The sequence below is a fragment of the Giraffa tippelskirchi genome, chromosome 13 (genome assembly GCF_054371585.1).
Source record: "Giraffa tippelskirchi isolate mGirTip1 chromosome 13, T2T-mGirTip1v1.2.pri, whole genome shotgun sequence".
NCBI classification, from domain to species: Eukaryota; Metazoa; Chordata; class Mammalia; order Artiodactyla; family Giraffidae; genus Giraffa; species Giraffa tippelskirchi.
Window position 1 is genome coordinate 23208301 of NC_137287.1, and position 20571 is coordinate 23228871.

The 20571-nt window shown below is 38.5% G+C and overlaps 1 protein-coding gene across 1 annotated transcript in view; it reads right to left on the reverse strand.

Moving 5' to 3' along the window:
- ACSM3 (acyl-CoA synthetase medium chain family member 3) overlaps positions 1-20571 on the reverse strand; it is a 74190-nt gene that overhangs the window by 1146 nt on the left and 52473 nt on the right. Inside the window, exons 8-16 of the mRNA XM_081554607.1 lie at positions 18571-18778; positions 14385-14528; positions 10638-10794; positions 10078-10157; positions 8491-8617; positions 7307-7387; positions 5719-5820; positions 4533-4660; positions 2017-2116 (exon numbers count right to left, since the gene is read on the reverse strand). Coding sequence (XP_081410733.1) covers positions 2017-2116; positions 4533-4660; positions 5719-5820; positions 7307-7387; positions 8491-8617; positions 10078-10157; positions 10638-10794; positions 14385-14528; positions 18571-18778 — 1127 coding nt within the window. The remainder of the gene's footprint in view (positions 1-2016; positions 2117-4532; positions 4661-5718; positions 5821-7306; positions 7388-8490; positions 8618-10077; positions 10158-10637; positions 10795-14384; positions 14529-18570; positions 18779-20571) is intronic.

Consider the following 20571-nt stretch of genomic DNA (forward strand, 5'->3'; position numbering starts at 1 on the left):
ACTACATCTTAAACTACTTTCTGACCTGTTTCTGATCATCTCTGCTCTTGACTTCTTGCCTCATCTGTTATCCCCTTCAAAACATTTTCTTTTGGAAACTTGGTAGTGTACTAAGCACAGTCTTTTATAAAACAACCCATCCTGATCTAGTCTAGCTTATAGGTCACCACCCTCAGTATGGTCCTAATAAACAATCTTCTCACTGAGTTTGCCTTATCCTTGTTAAAAGAAACAGGTCACTGAGACTGTCCACTCTTTATTCCATAGACACTTCTGTTGATGCAAGGCAGTTGTGTATGTGTGTCTATGCTTGTATATAATTTTATCCTATTCATTGTTTGACATTTCATAAAATTTATTTGTTTTATGCCTTTTTGTATTTATGCCTATGCCTACGTTCTATTGCTTATCAACATTTTTATGAATTAAAAAATTTTATCCTTGCTATGAGTGAATTGTGCAGAGACAAGTTATTTTAAGAACTAGTGTTTGTAATTACTGGTTTGCATATTGATGACTCATGCACCTTGGATAAAATCTAACTTATCTTTATAGAATTCTTTATAAACCATTACAGAAAATGATAAATTAATAAAGAACAATCTAACATGGTTAAGAGCATGAATTCTGAAGTATACAACCTGGATTTGAGTCACACTTTGCCTATAATCTCAGGCAAGTTAGGACACATCTCTGCCTCAATTTCCTTCTCTGTGAAAGGAATTTATGAGGATTAAGTAAATTAACATAGGTATAGGGCTTATAACAATACCTGGAACATACATACTAAATCATTAAAAATATTAGGTATTGGTTGTAGTAATTTCTTTTGCATAGAATTTCAGGGAAACTTTGAAGCCCAATAATACATTTTAGGTTAAAAAAATCTTATACTTCTACTACTGCAACTAATACCTAATATTTTTAATGACTTAATATGTTCTGGGTATTGTTATAAGCCCTATACCTATGTTAACTTAGTTAATCCTCACAAGCTTTTTTTTTTAAAGAAATTAAAAAACATTTTTAATTTTATTCTCCAGAGAAAACCGGCAAAGTGGTGTGAATTATTCCTACTTTTCCCAAGACATTTATACTTAAAAATGGAACCCTGCTGTACATTACAACTTTGTATCCTTCTCTCTTTTTGTAATTTTTTTGTTGAAATATAGTTGATTAACTGTTTTGTTAGTTGCAGGTATACAGCAAAGTGATTCAGATATAGATAAGATACAGTTTTTTTCTGATTCTTCTCCCTTATAGATTTATTACAAAATATGGAGTATAATTCCCCTCACAGAATCCTTTTATAGAGGAGGAAATGATGACTGATGTTAGGGGAGAGACTCATTCCACCTACTGATGGAATTCAGAGCAAAGGGACAAACTTCAGTAATCACTGAATCTTTTCCCTACTTGCATTACTGGAATGTGAAATATTATTTGACCATGTCTGGCAAAAAGGACCTGAAGAGTGGCATGGAATCTTTAAACCCAGACTACCATGTGATCAGCCCCAACAGAAGTGAGCTTTCAGGACTTCTGTCTTATTTATTATTTCCTGAAACCTCTACTTACTGATCAACCCAGCTTGCTTCTAGTTACTTAGTTTCTATCTCTGACCTTGTTCCTAGTCCTGATATCTGATGCCAGCCTATCCTCAGCTATACTAGGGGCCATGTTAGTTTCCAGATCTTCTGGGTAACAACTTAAACCTATCTAACTAGCTTCTGGCACCCTATCCTGGTGTGAACCTGGGTTGTTGGTATGCACACTGTCTTTGCCCCAGTACTCCATGGAAAGGATTCAAATTCTTTATAGTGGGTATATTTTCAGTCTCATTCTGTAGCAGTTCATTATAATTAGCATATTTCTATCTGACTAGCATATTTAATAATGAGTCTCTAAATTACATAATTAGTGAATGAATCATTTGGGTAATTCTGTTTCAATGAGCAACTGTTTAAAAGTATGTGTTGGACTGCCAACAAACTAAAGTAGAGTCGAATCAGTTACCTCTCCTCTGATGGGATCTGGACTGCTGACAACAGCTGACTCTGCAACTGCAGGATGTTCAATCAGGGCACTTTCTACCTCAAATGGACCAATTCTGTAACTGGGAGATAAAACATAAGGCAGGAATTTATAAAGGTGAGCAAAAAGTTCACTCCAGACCCCTAACAATCAGTCAACACAGACATACCCACATATGAAAATTACCCAGAAGGTGAGCCCCCAGGACCCGTCCTGACGGAAGGGAAGTTGGAGACTGAGTCGGTCCCCACTGTGGGACGCTCCGCACCAGGGAGCAGCGCAGACACGACCACATCATGAGAAATGCCAGGCTGGATGAAGCACAAGCTGGAATCAAGATTGCTGGGAGCAATATCAATCACCTGAGATATGCAGATGACACCACCCTTATGGCAGAAAGTGAAGAACTAAAGAGCCTATTGATGAAAGTAAAAGAGGAGAGTGAAAAAGTTGGTTTAAAACTCAACATTCAGGAAACTAAGATCATGACATCTGGTCCCATCACTGCATGGCAAATAGATGGGGAAACAGTGACACAGTTTATTTTGGGGGGCTCCAAAATCACTGTAGATGGTGACTGCAGCCATGAAATTAAAAGATGCTTGCTCCTTGGAAGAAAAGTTATGACCAATCTAAATGGCATATTAAAAAGAGGAGACGTTACTTTGCCAACAAAGGTCCGAAAGCTATGGTTTTTCCAGTAGTGATGTATGGATGTGAGAGTTGGACTATAAAGAGAGCTGGGCACTGGAGAATTGATGCTTTTGAACTGTGGTGTTGGAGAAGACTTTTTAGGGTCCCTCGGACTGCAATGGGATCCAACCAGTCCATCCTAAAGGAAATCAGTCCTGAATATTCGTTGGAAGGACTGATGCTGAAGCTGAAACTCCAATACTTTGGCTACCTGATGCGAAGAACTGTCTCATTGGCAAAGACCCTGCTGCTGGGAATGATTGAAGGCGGGAGGAAAAAGGGCCAACAGAGGATGAGATGCTTGGGTGGCATCACCGATTCAATGGACATGAGTTTGAGTAACCTCCGGGACTTGGTGATACACAGGGAGGCCTGGCGTTCTGCAGTCCACAGAGTTGCAAAGAGTCAGACACGACTGAGTGACTGAACTGAACTGAGCCTCATTCCTTGGCATATGGATGTCAAGTTCTCCCAGCAAAGTTTTGGGGAAGGAATACTGTCTTTCCCCCATTGAATGATCTTGCGACTCTTGTCAAAGTTCATTTGACCATATGTGTGAAGGTTTTGCTGGGCTCTCAATTCTTTTCTATTGATCTATAATTTTATCTTTATGACAGTACCAGACTGTTGTGATTACTGTAACTTTGTGTTAATGTTGAAATCAGGGAATGTGTGTCCTCCCACATTGTTTTTCTTGCTCAAAATTGGTTGGCAGTTTGGGCATTAATTAGGTATTAATTAGTGAATTTTAGGATAGGTATTTTATTTTGAATGGGTTTTTTTTTAATTTCTGTGGGTTTTGATAGGGATTGAATTACAAGTGTAAATTACAGAGGCTGATATTGATACTTAACAATGGTAAGTCTTCTAATCCATGAAAATGGAATTTGTGTCATACTGTGCAGATCTTCACCTCCTTAGTTAACCACTCAGTGCTGTGCTTAGTCGCTCAGTCACGTCCAACTCTTTGCGACCCCATGGACTGCAGCCCGCCAGGCTCCTCTGTCCATGGGGAATCTCCAGGCAAGAATACTGGAGTGGGTGGCCATGCCCTCCTCCAGGGGATCTTCCCAGCCCAGGGACCGAACTCAAGTCTCCTGCATTGCAGACAGATTCTTTACCATCTGAACACCCAGGGAAACCCGGTAATTTATTCTTTCTGATGTATTTGTAAATGCAGTTGTTTTCTTAATTTCCTTTCCAAATTGATCCTATTAATGTCCAGAAATGCGAGTGATTTTCCGTGTTAATTTTTGTACCCTGTTACTTTGCTGAATTCATTTATTGTTTATACCATTTTTGTGGCATCCTTAGGATTTCTACTTATGAAATCATGTCACATGTAACACAGATAATTCTGCTTCCATTTTTCATATTTGAATGTTGGTGATTTATGCATTGATTCACTTATTTTGTTATATGTCTTTGCTGATACCCATGTCTAAAACTACAAGTACTATTGCTTAGAAGTGGTAAAACCCAGCATTTTTACATGCTTTCTGAAGTCAAAGGAAAAATGTTCCATGTTTCACCACTGCCTGGGATGTTAGCTATGGGTTTTACATGTATGGCATTATTGTGTCATGATAATTTCCTTCAAATGTAATTTGTCAAGTGTTTTTAGCATGAAAGGGTATTGCATTTTTTCAACTGTTTTTTCTATTAACTGAGATGAACATGTTTTTTCCCCTTGATTCTGTTAATGTGTGTGCTATACTGATGCATTTTCTTAGGTTGAAGCATTCTTGCATTCCAAAAATAAATCCCACTTGTTCATGGTGAAAAAAAAAAAAAAAGAAAATTACCCAGAAGATAATATGATATCATCTGCTCTTGAAACAAACCAGAAATATCCATCCTCATCCATATAGCCCCTGTCCCCAGTGATATAGAAATTGCCTCGTAGAGTTGAAGCTGTTTTTGTAGGATTATCCTATAAAACAAATAATAATTTTATTTCGAATGTGATTCTTTGATCCAGTTGGGTTTTTAAATATTTAAGCAGAAAAAAAAAAGGTTGTTGTTTTTAAGAATTCTTAGGATGAAGAGGAGCTAACATGAGAAATAAGGATGGAAGTCTAGCATTGAGCCAGCCCAATATCAGAAAGGTAAATTATAACTACAAAGACTAAGCATGCTGAGAATTTTTTTAGATTGGTCACAAAATAAATATTGCAAGAACTCAGAGGAGTAGGCTAAATAAGTCTTTTGCTAATTGGTTAATATCTCAACATTCATAGGAAAAAAGAGAAGTCAAATACTCAGAGTTAAAGAAAGTATGCAGAAACTCAGAGGAGTAGGCTAAATAAGTCTTTTGCTAATTGGTTAATATCTCAACACTCATAGGAAAAAAGAAGTCAATACTCAGAGTTAAAGAAAGTACCAATACCTAATGAGTCAAAGAACAGAGGGATTTTATTGTGTGTTTGTTATGTATTTGGTTTGGCTTACACAAAAATAGAAAATTGCTTCTGTAAATTTGGCAGGAAGCAAAAGGAAGTGTTGTTACATTATGTAAAATTGACTGACAGAACCTGGGCCTTTGATTATAAGTATGTTTGCAAACAGGAGCTTGGGAAGCCTCTAATAAAAGATATTTACTTAAGTTCACTGCCCCATTCTTTATTTGTCTCACTCTTTCCACGAAGGGAGACCACTAATCAGATTTCAGGAAAAGTATTGGGTGCTGATTTACAGTGGAGTCGATCAATGATGTTAAGAGGGCAGTCTTCTTTCTAGGGCCCCCTTCCTTTTACTTTCATGGGCTTGGAGCAGTGATCTAGCCTGGGAGGACCAGCATGCCCTTCCTTAATAAGCATTTGGGTGTTTCTTCAGTTCCCTGTCTGAGAGATTATGGTTCAGGACAACGAATCTCTCAAGAAAAAGCCAAATACCTATCCTAGTTGTATTTTGTGGCAAATAGGGATAGTTACCAAGCACTTCTAAGAAATAAATAGCAAATGAGATGCTGTTTAGTAATAAGTCTCTTACTATATAATGGCTAAAAAGGCCAAGTGGTCGGTTAGGTCGAACTCGAATGCCAATATCGCCTTCTTTTCCAGGTGGTAGAACATTGCCATTTACATCTAAAATCTAGGATGAAACAGAGTAATTTATTTAAGGAAATTTTTATTTAATGCCACATCTGAAATCTTTGCATTGCATTTGTTGTTTCTTTTTTGCCATTTAAGAATGCAGACTTCGGAAAAATTTTAAGTTTAAAAAATTAAGCAAAATTAAAATTAAAAATTTTAAGTTCCTAAGAGAAATATAGTTATTTAAATTCTTATTGTAAATTATATTGTAAAATACAGGTTAGCAAAATGTGAAAGAAGAATAAAATTTTTCTTTAATTCTATCATCAGCAATAATCATATTCTAGTAATATCCTTTGAGATGATACAGACAGAAAAAAATAGGATCACTTTATAATATAGTGTTTTGCAACGTGCTTTTATCATTTGTCATGTATCTTATTGTCTTTTTCTTTCATAAGTATTTCATTACTGGTTTTCCAACTTTGTGAAACAAACAAAATCTTACCTCAGACGCCAAATGTGAGTTATCAGGAAAAGGGGAGTGTTTTGTGGCTGAGACAGTGGTGGGTAAGCTGAAGCCTTGCTCTCTTATCCTCTCATGTTCTCTGAAGTACCTAATAGTAGCTGGCATTTATTAAGCTCTGCTGCTGCTGCTGCTGCTGCTGCTGCTGCTGCTGCTGCTAAGTCGCTTCAGTCGTGTCTGACTCTGAGTGACCCCCATAGACGGCAGCCCACCAGGCTCTGCCGTCCCAGGGATTCTCCAGGCAAGAATACTGGAGTGGGTTGCCATTTCCTTCTCCAGTGCATGAAAAGGAAAAGTGAAAGTGAAGTCGCTCAGTCGTGTCCGACTCTTAGCGACCCCATGGACTGTAGCCTACCAGGCTCCTCTGTCCATGGGATTTTCCAGGCAAGAGTACTGGAGTGGGGTGCCACTGCCTTCTCCAGAGAACAATTCTAACCCTGAGCAGAGTGCGCTAATGGGGTAATAGGATGCCCCTGCAGGATCAAGTGATGAAAATAGTTTCTTGACTGCCAGGAACTGGCCAGGTTGCTGCAGGAAGAGGGAGAACCTATAGCCACTGTTGAATTGTAGCCTCTTTTGTCCTAGTCAACCCTTTTAGATCTGGAGCTCCCTACCAGAAGGGGCAATGTAGTGTTGCAGTTAAGAGTGTGGACGTTCATACCAGATTGTTTAGGGTTGAATTCTAGAACTAGCAGCTACTAACTATGTAACCTTGGGTGAGTCCTTTAACCTCTCTCAGCCTCATCTGTAAAATGGTTCTGATATTGCTATGTCTCTCATAGGTTCCTTCTGGAAATAAATATTTATAAAATGCATAAAACTATTTGGCACAAATAACTGCTTTGGAGAAAAAAGAGACAAACTAATGTTTCTAAACCTTTTCCATCTTTATATGGAAGTTAAGATATCATGGAAGTAGCATAATCATCACCGAAACTAATAGTGTAAGGGAGTAGAAGTGGGGTAGGGGTAAACAGATTGGGTTGTTAAATATTTTCCTGGAAAGGGATGTACAAACCTTCACATCAAAAGCAGGAGAAGGTTTTCCCATTGAGCCAGGCTTAATTTTCATTCCCTTAAAATTTCCACAGATTAGTACCTAGATAAGAATAAAAAAGAGTAAAGTAACATTATAAATAACTTATATTTATTCATTTATCCACCATGCATTCATTCAATAAATATTTATTCAGAGCTTAGTATGAACCAGGCTCACATTAAAACATATTTTCTGCTCTCAAGAGTTATAGATAGACACTAATACAGTTAAAATATTAAGTAAATTTGTAATTACTAAAATATCTATATTTATGAAAACATTTGTACTCATTTTCACATGATACTTGTTATGCTATTTCTATTTAATAAATTCATCAATTTTTGTTTATTTTATTTTTTGTATTTTAACTTTTGACCAGGTGCTACTTTTTCATGGTTCATAAATTGAAGCAGTATATAAAGACAATGAAAAATTTATTTCAGTCTTTCCCTTATCTGCTCTATCTTATCCCTCTCTTTCCTACATAACAATTTTTGTTATTTCATTTCCTCTAGAATTTGTTCTTATTTCTATGAGCTCTTTAGATAAACCTTTTTAGACTGTCCTTGTCAAGGAGTTATCCAGCAAACTTAATATTTCAAGTAACAAGGAGCTCAGATCTATAAAAGAGAAATCTTTTTATAGATCTAGTATTTTTGAATTAAAAAATTTTAATGCCCTGGTCCTAGTCAATTATATAGTGGCTTTCCTCAGTGAATGGCTATCTAAACAATTGTATCTCTTACAGAGCTCTTTTGCAACCATCTTCCCTCATTTTTTTTTAAGAAACTGTTTCTTCTAATTTCTCCATTCCCTCCCTATCCCTCAATCACAAAGCTACAATAAACAATGTTTTTTTTTTAATTGAAGGATAATTTCCTTACAATGTTGTGTTGATTTCTTCCATACAACAATGCAAATCAGTAATAATTTTATATATATATATATATATATACATATATATATATATCCCCTCCCTCTTGAACCTCCCTCAACACACACCCCCATTCCACCCCTCTAAGTCATCACAGAGCACCAGGCTGAACTCCCTGTGTTATATAGCAGCAGCTTCCCACTAGCTATTTTACACATGGTAGCACTTTGGTTTTTATTTATCTGACTGAATTGAGTTCAGCCGTGTCTTTTCAATGAAGTCTGTATACCGTTTCAGTCTGTCCATATCCTTCGTAGATATCCAGACCTGTCCTGTTTCTCCATTGTTCAGTCACTTCAGGGTTGATTGGTTCCCCAGCAGTTACACAGTGCTTTAAGCTTTTGAACTTATAGTTTCTCAGAAGACAGATAAGGAGTTAAATTTAGGAGGAAAATGGATAAAAATGGAAATTAGGATTATTTCTAGTGAAATTTCAGTACAAAACGTTTTAGTTTTTCCCCTAACTTTCCTCTCTAATACAAAATAAACAAACCATTTTATCATGAAATGAGTCCCAAACACCAAGTTTTGTTTTTTCTTTTTCTCCATTTTATTGGCAGGGGGGCGGGGGCGGGGAAGGATTGGGGTATCGTGACTTGTTGCAAAGAAAAACCATGCCATCCCTAGGGAAGGCACCACATAATATTAAATCAGTGATAAAAAGGTTCCTAATTGGTTAAATTGACTGTGGAGCATTTATACAATAGAACACTATACAGTTATTTAAAAAAAAATAAAAGGAATGAAGATGCTCCTGGGTTGTACTATCCAATAGAATTTTTTGTTATGACAGAAATCTCTATACTGAGCTGTCCACTATTGTATCCTCTAGTCCTGTGTGACTGTTGAGCACCTGAAGCATGACTAGTGTAACCAAGGCACTGAATTTTTTTTCATTGAAATATAATTGACTTATAATGTTATATTACTTTTTGGTTTACAGTGTAGTGATTAGATATTTGTACATATGGTGAAATGATTGCACCACAAGTCTAGTTAACATCTGTTACACTACATAGTTACAAGACTGTTTTTTCCTGTGATGAGCAGTTTTAAGATCTACTGTCTTAGCAACTTCAAATATGTAATACAGTATGATTAATTATAGTTTGGAACGGAATTTTAATTTAATTAAAATGTAAATAACTATATGTGGCTAGTGGTTACCAAATTGGACAGCACAGTTTCAGGATGTATTGTAGGCGAAGAAAAGAAGGGGCAGAACTGTATGCATATCATGTCTCATTTTAAAAGAGTGGGGAGAGAACATACGCATATTGGCTTGTGCATGCATAAATCTCAGGGAGAGGGAGAACTAAGACTAAAGACAAGGTATGGAGGAAGACTTTTCACTATATATTCTTATATACCTATTGAATTTTATGTCATGTGAATTGTTTCCTATTTAAAAATTAAATAAAATCAATTTAAAAGTAGTGGCCAAGTAATACTTTCAAATGGAATCAGTAATAGAGTAAAAGACATTCATTTTCTTTCCTGTTTGCTGGGATAGGGTTTTGAATAGGGGTGTCGCATATTTTCTCAGCTCATGTAACAGACAAAGGATAAACACTGGGCTCAGAGCTATACATGTGGCTTGAACCCTCTTTCCTCTGCCTGCTTGAGAGAACCCACACTGGATATAGTAGTTATCATGTACAGAATATAAGCAAGAAGGACGAGGAAGAGAAAAGATCGCTAAATACCATACCTACTGATCTGGAGATATGTTTTTAGGCAGAGAGATCTTTTATCTTGTTATCTTCCTCTTCCTTTCCTCTCTGCCCATAAGTGCCCATGTACCAACTTTGCTTACCTGGCCTTATCATTGTGTACAAGCATTCTATATGCAGTTGGTGGTGAGCAGAAGACTGTAATGGGAAACTTGGAAAGTGTCTGCAATTTAGAAGAAGTGGTCTTACACAATTTTTAATAAGTACTTAAATACCTATGGTAGACATAGTACAACTTAGACCATTATTTATTCTAATGTAAACACTCTCATGGGCTTCCCTTGTGGATCAGCTAGTAAAGAATCCACCTGCAATGTGGGAGACCTGGGTTTGATCCCTGGGTTGGGAAGATCCCCTGGAGAAGGGAAAGGCTACCCACTCCAGTATTCTGGCCTGGAGAATTCCATAGACTGTATAGTCCATGGGGTTACAAAGAGTCGGACATGACTGAGTGACTTTCACACACACACAAGCACTCTCATACCTTTCCTCTGTATATCTTGTCAGGCTTATTAATTTTCCATTGTGGAATACCTTAAATAATGTTATCTACTCTGATTCCTACAAGTTACTTTATTCACTAGTCCTGTCAGTAATAGTGCTAATTCACTTCTAAATATTGACCTCTTGTGCTTTGCCTTACTTGCAAGATGGAAGTTGGCTCAAACCGTGGCAAATAATGTGCAAATACACATGCTCCCTGGATCCATGGAGAATAAAGACTACTCCATGCAGATTTTGCCCAGCCTGTGTCAGAGGTATTCCACATGACATCCAAAGGGGTCAAATCCAGCCAGAACCTGGGTAAACAAAAAATCAGTTCAGTTTAGTCACTCAGTCGTGTCCGACAATTTCCGACCTCATGGCCTGTAGCATGCCAGGCTTCTCTGTCCATCACCAGCTCCTGGAGCTTGCTCAAATTCATGTCCATCAAGTCAATGATTTCATCCAACCATCAATTCCTCTGTCATCCCCTTCTCCTCCTGCCTTCAATCTTTCCCAGCATCAGGGTCTTTTCCAATGAGTCAGTTCTTCAAATCAGGTGGCCAAAGTATTGGAGTTTCAGCTTCAGCATCAGTCCTTCCAATGAATATTCTGGACTGTTTTCCTTCAGGATTGACTGGTTTAATCTCCTTGCAGTCCAAGGGACTCTCAAGAGTCTTCTCCAACACCACAGTTCAAAAGCATCAATTCTTTGGCACTCAGCTTTCTTTATAGTCCAACTCTCACATCCATACATGACTACTGGAAAAATCATAGCCTTGACTAGACGGACCTTTGTTGGCAAAGTAATGTCTCTGCTTTTTAATATGCTGTCTAAGTTGGTCATAGCTTTTTTCCCAAGGAGCAAGCATCTTTTGATTTCATGGCTGAGCCCAAGAAAATAAAATCTGTCACTGTTTCCATTGTTTCCCCATCTATTTGCCATGAAGTGATGGGACCAGATGTCATGATCTTAGTTTTTTGAATGTTGAATTTTAAGCCAGTTTTTTCAGTCTCCTCTTTTCTTTGCTTTCTGCCATAAAGTGGTGTCGTCTGCGTATCTGATTTTATTGATATTTCTCCCGACAATCTTGATCCCAGCTTGAGCTTCATCCAGCCCAGCATTTCTCATGATGTACTCTGCATATAAGTTAAATAAGCAGGGTGACAATATACAGCCTTGATGTACTCCTTTCCCAATTTGGAACCAGTCTGTTGTTCCATGTCCGGTTCTAACTGTTGCATCTTGACCTGCATACAGATTTCTCAGGAGGCAGGTAAGGTGGTCTGGTATTCCCATCTCTTTCAGAATTTTCCACAGTTTGTTGTGATCCACACAGTCAAAGGCTTTGGCATAGTCAATAAAGCAGAAGTAGATGTTTTTCTGGAACCCTCTTGCTTTTTCGATGTTCCAATGGATGTTAGCAATTTGATCTCTGGTTCCTCTGCCTCTTCTAAATCCAGCTTGAACATCTGGAAGTTCTTGATCCACATATTGTTGAAGCCAGGCTTGGAGAATTTTGAGCATTACTCTGCTGGTGTGTGAGATGAATACAATTGTGCGGTAGTTTGAACATTCTTTTGCATTGCCTTTATTTGGGATTGGAATGAAAACTGACCTTTTCCAGTCCTGTGGCCACTGCTGAGTTTTCCAAATTTGCTGGCATAATGAGTGCAGCACTTTCACAGCATCATCTTTTAGGATTTGAAATAGTTCAACTGGAATTCCATCACCTCCACTAGCTTTGTTCGTAGTGATGTTTCCTGAGGCCCATTTGACTTCACACTCCAGGATGTCTGGCTCTAGGTGAGTGATCACTCCATTGTGTTTATCTGGGTCCTGAAGATCTTTTTTGTAGAGTTGTTCTGTGTATTCTTGCCACCTCTTTTTAATATCTTCTCCATCTGTTAGGTTCATATTGTTTCTGTACTTTTGTTCCCATCTTTGCATGAATTGTTCCTTTGGTATCTCTAATTTTCTTGAAGAGATCTCTAGTCTTTCCCATTCTGTTGTTTTCCTCTATTTCTTTGCATTGATCACTGAGAAAGGCTTTCTTATCTCTCCTTGCTATTCTTAGGAACTCAGTATTCAGATGGGTATATCTTACCTTTTCTTTTTGCCTTTAGCTTCTCTTCTTTTCTCAGCTATTTGTAAGGCCTCCTCAGACAACCATTTTGTCTTTTTGCATTTCTTTTTTTGGGGGATCATCTTGATCACTGCCTCCTATACAGTGTCATGAACCTCTGTCCATCATTCTTCAGGCACTCTGTCTATCAGATCTAATCCCTTGAATCTATTTGCCAATTCCATTGTATCATCGTAAGGGATTTGACTTAGGTCATATGTGAATGAATGGTCTAGTGGTTTTCCCTACTTTCTTCAATTTAAGTCTAAAATTGGCAATGAGGAGTTCATGATCTGAGCTACAGTCAGCTCCCAGTCTTGTTTTTGCTGACTGTATTTTCTGTGCTATGGTTAGTCATGTCTGACTCTTTGCAACTCCATGGACTGTAGCCCGCCAGGCTCTTCTGTCCATGGGATTCTCCTGACAAGAATACTTGAGTGGGTTGTCATTTCATTCTCCAGGCGATCTTCCCGTCCCAGGGATTGAACCCAGGTCTCCCACACTGCAGGCGGATTCTTTGCTGTCTGAGCCGCTGACTGTACAAAGAATCGACTTGATATATACAACAAACTGTGAAAAATTATTAAGGAGATGGGAATACCAGACCACCTTACCTGTCTCTTGAGAAACCTGTATGTGGGTCAAGAAGCAACATTAGAACTTTATTTGGAACAACTGACTGGTTCAAAATTGGGAAAGGAGCCCAACAAGGCTGTATATTTTCACCCTGTTTATTTGCCTTATATGCAGAGTACATAATGGGAAATGCCAGGCTAGATGAATCACAAACTGGAATCAAGAATGTCTGGAGAAATATCATCAACCTCAGATATGTAAATGAAACCACGCTAATGGCAGAAAGTGAAGAGAAACTAAAGAGCCTCTTGATGAGGATGAAAGAGGAGAATGAAAAAGCTGGCTTAAAACTCAACATTTAAAAAATTAGGATCATGGCATCCAGTCCCATCACTTCATGGCAAATAGAAGGGAGAAAAGTGGAAGCAGTGACAGATTTTCTTTTCTTGGGCTCCAAAATCACTGTGGACAGTGACTACAGCCATGAAATTTAAAGACACTTGCTCCTTGGAAGGAAAGCTATTTCAAACCTAGACAGCACAGTAAAAGAGAAGACATCACTTTGCTGACAAAAGTCTGTATAGTCAAGGCTATTGTTTTTCCAGTAGTCACATGTGGATGTGAGAGCTGGACCATAAGGAAGGCAGAACGCCATAGAATTGATGTTTTCAAACTGGTGCTGGAGAAGACTCTTGACAGACTCTTGGACAGCAGGGAGATCAAACTGTTCAATTCTAAAGGAAATCAACCCTGAATATTCATTGGAAGGACTTATGCTAAACCTGAAGCTCCAATACTCTGGCCACCTGATACAAAGAGCAGACTCACTGGAAAAGACCCTGATGCTGGGAAAGATTGAAGGCAAAAGGAGAAGAAGGCAGCAGAGGATGAGATGGTTACATAGCATCACCAACTCAATGGACATGAATCTGAGCAAACTCTGGGAGATAGTGAAGGACAGGGAAGCATGGCATGCTGCAGTCCATGGGGTCACAAAGAGTTGGACACGACTGAACAACAATAACATATATACATTTGAGATATAAATGTATATGTATATATACACACACACACACACAGTTGAGATATATATATATAGACTATATATATATATATATATATATATGGAAACAAATTTAAAATACAAATAAAGGAATCATCATTTTTATAGCATTGACACTTCATTGATACTTCTGTGAAAGTACCTTCCATTTATAGATAATCCTAAACCATAACTGCTGTGGGTGTGTCCAGTCATTTTAGGAGATCCACTTGTTCCACTGGTAAAGAAAATGGCCATCATCTCATTGTGTTTTGTCGTCACACAGGTGTGGTTGTCACTGGCATGTCTATGAAGGAAGAATTGCAATGATTGTATACATTAAACACAGTATCATAAACTGTTACCACAGAAAAGGATTTACTCAGACCTCTTCATCTCGTTGATGAGGCCCCAGGGACTTAGGTGAATTCCAAGGTAAAAGCCATCTTTCTCCATCTTTTAAGGTGCTTTCTGGAAACAAGCTAAACTTTGCCATCAATAGCCCATTTATAATAGGTTGACTTCATAGCTTTTTACTGTGTGATGAAGAAGAGTTGAAGCATTAAAAAAAAACTCAAGAATTTTATCATACCTTCTACAGAATGAGTATTCTATGATCTTCTAATCTTGTATATGTGAGGTGAAATGTGATTTTTTTTTTTAAAAAATGAGTATGTTAATAGAAGTCATGGGTAATGGTATAAGGCAGGGATCATTAATCTACACGCCTATGGGCCAAATATGGCCTGCCTTTTGTTTTCACAGATAAAGTTTTACTGCAACACAACTGTGTCCATTCTTTTACATATTGCCTATGACTGCTTTCTACACTATGACGGTGAGTAGATATGATAGAGACTGCATGGCCTGCAAATCCTATATATTTACTATCCATCCCTTTTGTAAAAAACCATTTGCTGACCCCTCAAAAGTATGGTTTTTCTGTTTCCCACAAGAGAGTCTACATAGTTCTGAATGTAGTAAGCAATAAGACTGAAGAGGATCTAAGTATCCACTTAGGGAAGGAAGGGTCTCAGTTAAAGAAAGAAAACATTTTGGTTCCAAAGGATAATTGGGCTTTTATATATGTCATACATCAGGGCAGCTGAGAGGAAGTAAACTCTGCACATTTGAGTGTCTTTGAATCATACAGAATTTTATTAAGAAATATTGAGCTGAAAATGAATGAATCAGAAATATTCAGCTATGAGAACTATTTCTGTTTTTAAATCCTAACAAAGCTAAACCCAATGTTTAGGCTATGATTCCATAATTTTTTTCATTATAAAGCTAGTACCTATAACTGTGTACCTATCACTTCTATCACAGATATTATTGCTCATGAAACCTAAGGCAGGTTTATTGTACCAATCTCTGAGAAGCAGTAAATCTAGCAGGTAAGAGTGTGGGTTTAGAAGCTAAACTGCCTGAGTGTGAAACCCAGTTCTGCCAGATCCTAACATTTGACCTTATTTATCTATCTAACCAGAGAATCCACCTGCAATGCAGAAGACATGGGTTTGATCTCTGGGTCAGGAAAAACCCCTGGAGGAGGGAATGGCAACCTACTCCAGTATCCTTGCCCAGAAAATCCCATCCATAGTGTCGAAAAGAGTTGGATGCGACTACCGCACAATTGCACTCATCTCACACGCTAGTAAAGGAATGCTTCAAATCCAGGCCAGGCTTCAGCAATACGTGAACCGTGAACTTTCAGATGTTCAAGCTGGTTTTAGAAAAGGCAGAGGAACCAGAGATCAAATTGCCAACATCCACTGGATCACTGAAAAAGCAAGAGAGTTCCAGAAAAACATCTGTTTCTGCTTTATTGACTATGCCAAAGCCTTTGACTGTGTGGATCACAATAAACTGGAAAATTCTGAAAGAGATGGGAATACCAGACCATCTGACCTGTCTCTTGAGAAACCTGTATGCAGGTCAGGAAGCAACAGTTAGTACTGGACATGGAACAACAGACTGGTTCCAAATAGGTAAAGGAGTACGTCAAGGCTGTATATTGTCACCCTGCTTATTTAACTTATATGCAGAGTACATCATGAGAAATGCTGGGCTGGAGGAAGCACAAGCTGGAATCAAGATTGCAGGGAGAAATATCAATAACCTCAGATATGCAGATGACACCACCCTTATGGCAGAAAGTGAAGAAGAACTAAAGAGCCTCTTGATGAAAGTGAAAGAGGAGAGTGAAAAAGTTGGCTTAAAGCTCAGCATTCAGAAAACTAAGATCATGGCATCTGGTCCCATCACTTCATGGCAAATAGATGGGGAAACAGTGGAAACAGTGTCAGACTTTATTTTTGGGGGCTCCAAAATCACTGCAGATGGTGACTGCAGCCATGAATTAAAAGACGCTTACTTCTTGGAAGGAAAGTTATGACTAACCTAGATAGCATGTTAAAAAGCAATGACATTACTTTGCCAACAAAGGTCCGTCTAGTCAAGGCTATGATTTTTCCAGTAGTCATGTATAGATGTGAGAGTTGGACTGTGAAGAAAGCTGAGGGCTGAAGAATTGATGCTTTTGAACTGTGGTGTTGGAGAAGATTCTTGAGAGTCCCTTGGACTACAAGAAGATCCAACCAGTCCATCCTAAAGGAGATCAGCCCTGGGTGTTCATTGGAAGGACTGATGTTGAAGCTGAAACTCCAATACTTTGGCCACCTCATGCGAAGAGTTGACTCATTGGAAAAGACCCTGATGCTGGGAAGGATTGGGGGCAGGAGAAGAAGGGGACAACAGAGGATGAGATGGCTGGATGGCATCACTGACTCGATGGACATGAGTTTGGGTAAACTCTGGGAGTTGGTGATGGACAGGGAGGCCTGGCGTGCTGTGATTCATGGAGTCGCAAAGAGTTGGACACAACTGAGCAACTGAACTGAACTGAAGCGACTGAGCATTTGCATCTGTATATTTAACAGTTCCTACCCCATAGTTTGTTGTGATATTTAAATTAGTTAATATTGAATTTGCCAAAAAGTTTGTTCGAGGTTTTCCATAGTATCTTATTGAAAAACTCTTATTGAACTTTTTGGCCAACCCAATATATCCAAAGTTCAGTTTTGGGCATAAAATCAGTGCCATATAAGTGTTAGATATTTTACAATTATAACACTATTTTTATTAGAGCAGAATTTGTCCTTGGTAAGAACTCAATAGAAAGTCCACCTGCCAGTGCAGGAGACATAGGAGACATGGGTTCAATCCTTTGGTTGGGAAGATCCCCTGGAATAGGAAATGGCAATTTCAGTATGCTTCCTTGGATAATTCCATGAACAGAGGAGCTTGGTGGGCTACAGTCCATGGGGTCTCAAAGAGTGGGACACAACTGAACAACTGAGCATGTATGCACACAATAAATGTTAGCTATTTTAGAAGAGTCATAACAAGTCCCGGTGGGCTACAGTCCATGATATCACAAAGAGTTGGACACAACTTAGCAACTAAACAATGACAAAGAACAAGCCCATAGGTGCAAACTTGCTCCAAAATTGTTGATTAAAGGTAGGAAGCTCATTCCAGAGAGGGAATTTGCTGCCACCCTAAAGCTAAGATAACCAATACTTGACAAAGAGTTCCAAGTGACCCCTGGAAACACCCCATAGCAGGGCTTGAATATCTGTGTAATAGTTTTATTAATTGCATCTATTAAGTATTCTTCTTACTATAACCTGATAGACATGTCACTGTCAGCAAGGGAATAATACAGCCTCCACAGAAGGATTGATTCTGATTAGCTCCTATGGGAGATGATAATAGCTCTGTGGTTGATGCTGTGATGCACCTCCTAGATCCTGCTGCAGAATTTTAGGACATGCTTCCTTCAGGTGCTGAGATCCCTCTTTAAATATTACCTTGGCTAAAGATAGCTGCCTTGCTCAAGGTTATGCCTCCTTCTAAAGACAGTTTGTACCCAGTTACTGATTAGCATTGGACCTCTTGCTTTTGCTGGACATAGCTTTGAAGGGCTATCCAAACTCCAGTGATCTCCGTAGGTTGACTGATGGCTTTTTTGAAGTACATGGATGATAAATTTCAACCGCTGCCCAATCCCACATTGTTCCCTTTCCTTCACAGGTAATGGTCCTAAGAAAACTTCTTAATAAACTTACACAACTAATGTCTGTCTTATGGTGTGCTTCCTTGAGATTCCCAACCTATGAAAAACACCACCAGTTCCTTGCCTCAGAGCTTTGCACTATAATCACCAGTTGTTCCCTTTGTATATTATTTTAATTTTCATTTTTCTGGTTAATCCAGGGTTGACTATCTTATCAATGTTGTGTTTCTTTTTGGAAGGCTGTTCTACAACAATTATGGTTACTCACTTCATCATCTCCTTTAGGTTCTGCCAACCGTCTCTGGGGCTCTGAGACACAATTAGTTTGGAGTGCAGATTTTCACATTTAGATGCAACAGCATCAACTGCTGGAGCTAAAACTTCATTGGTAATAATGCACTTCGCTTTTGAAGATTGTAGTCGGTAGAGGATGTCTTTTTGGGTCATCTGAGTGGTTCCTGGAATTAGAACTGTCCCTACAAGAGAAGAAAATAAAGTGTTTAGAAAGGATTTCCTTCATCATGTTAATTAAGGTAGCATAGATAACCCATGTATATCCAGTGTTTCTCAGGGTGAGTTAGTCGATTTTCCAGGCAGGATATCTATTGGTCTTCTTTTCATTACTATACTTTTGCCTTTAAAGGAATCTCAAAGTCTAGGACCCTTTTGATCTAACATGAAAGGATGTTAAATCCTGGATAATTAATTATTTTCTATCTGGAGACCATTCATAACATTTAACTTGAAGAGGGTTTTGATTGAAAAGTAATATTATCCAACATTTATTGAGTACTTTGAGTGTCAGGTGCTGTGTAAGTGTTTGCATATTTTAACGTTTAATCTCTACCAAAAACACAAATGTTATTGTTAACTAGGAAATATACAACATAAAAGTTGAGAATTATGTTTTATTGGGAGGACTTTCTGAGGACTTTCTCAGATAGCTCTGAGGGACTGCTCTGAAAGGTGAAGGGAGAAGCCAGGATATACGGGGGGTTTTGCAACAAAAACCAGGTAGTTGGAACATCAAAAGATTACTGTTAGTTGAAGAAAACCAGACATCGCAAGTTAATAATTTAGTGCTTTTCTGTGTAAGGGAAGATGCAAGAGCCTAGGATCACTGATCTCATTCCTTTGATATGCACCTTAACTCTCTAGGGCTAATATTCTGTTCTTTCTCAACCTGAGTTCCCTCGGGGTTCATCACTGGAGGCAGCTGTAATAGCTGATGGCTTGATGGCCATAACATCCTTTGTTTGCAGGCAGCATTCTTAGTCCACCCTATAAATAATTTGCCTGAATCACTGAAGTAGCAGGGGCAGTGCATGGATTGAACACTGCAGCCTGACTTAAGCTGTACTTTAACCACCTTGGTTCAGTGCCTCTTTTGTTGTTGTTCTGTTGCTAAGTCGTGTCCAGCTCTTTGCGACCCCATGAACTGCACCACACCAGGGTTTTCTGTCCATCACTATCTCCCTGAAATTGCTTAAACTTTATGTCCACTGAGTCAGTGATGCCATCCAACCTTCTCATCCTCTGTCTCCCGCTTCTCCTCTTGCCCTCAGTTTTACCCAGCATCAGGGTCTTTTCCAGAGAGTCAGCTCTTTGCATCCGATGGCCAAAGTCCCTCTTAAAACATACATTAATTTTATACCTTCTTTCCAAAGAGAAGGATTGAGGCATTCATCTTTTCTATGCTTCTATTCCCATCTGCTATAAATTGCACTGTAAGGTACAGTAAGGTACAGTGTAGTGGTCAAGAGTGTGTTCTAGAGACAGATGCTCTTAGAGCTTGGTCTTGAACAAGACTACTTCACCTCTGAGAGTCTCAGATTCTGCATCTGTAGAATGGGCATTATAATAACACTACCTTCTTTATAGGAATATTAAGGATTAAATGACTTAAATTTTTCAATGAGGTAAGTTGGAAGTGGTCAAACAGGAGATGGCAAGAGTGAACATCCACATTTTAGGAATCACTGAACTAAAATGGACTAGAATGGACAAATTTAATTCAGATGACCATTATATCTACTACTGTGGGCAAGAATCCCTTAGAAGAAATGGAGTAGCCCTCAGAGTCACCAAAAGAGTCTGAGATGCAGAACTTGGGTGCAAACTCAAAAATGACAGAATGATCTCTGTTCATTTCCAAGGCAAACCATTCAATATCACAGTAATCCAAGTCTGTTCCCCAAACACTAATCCCAAAGAAGCTGAAGCTGAACGGTTCTATGAAGACCTACAAGAACTTCTAGAACTAACACCA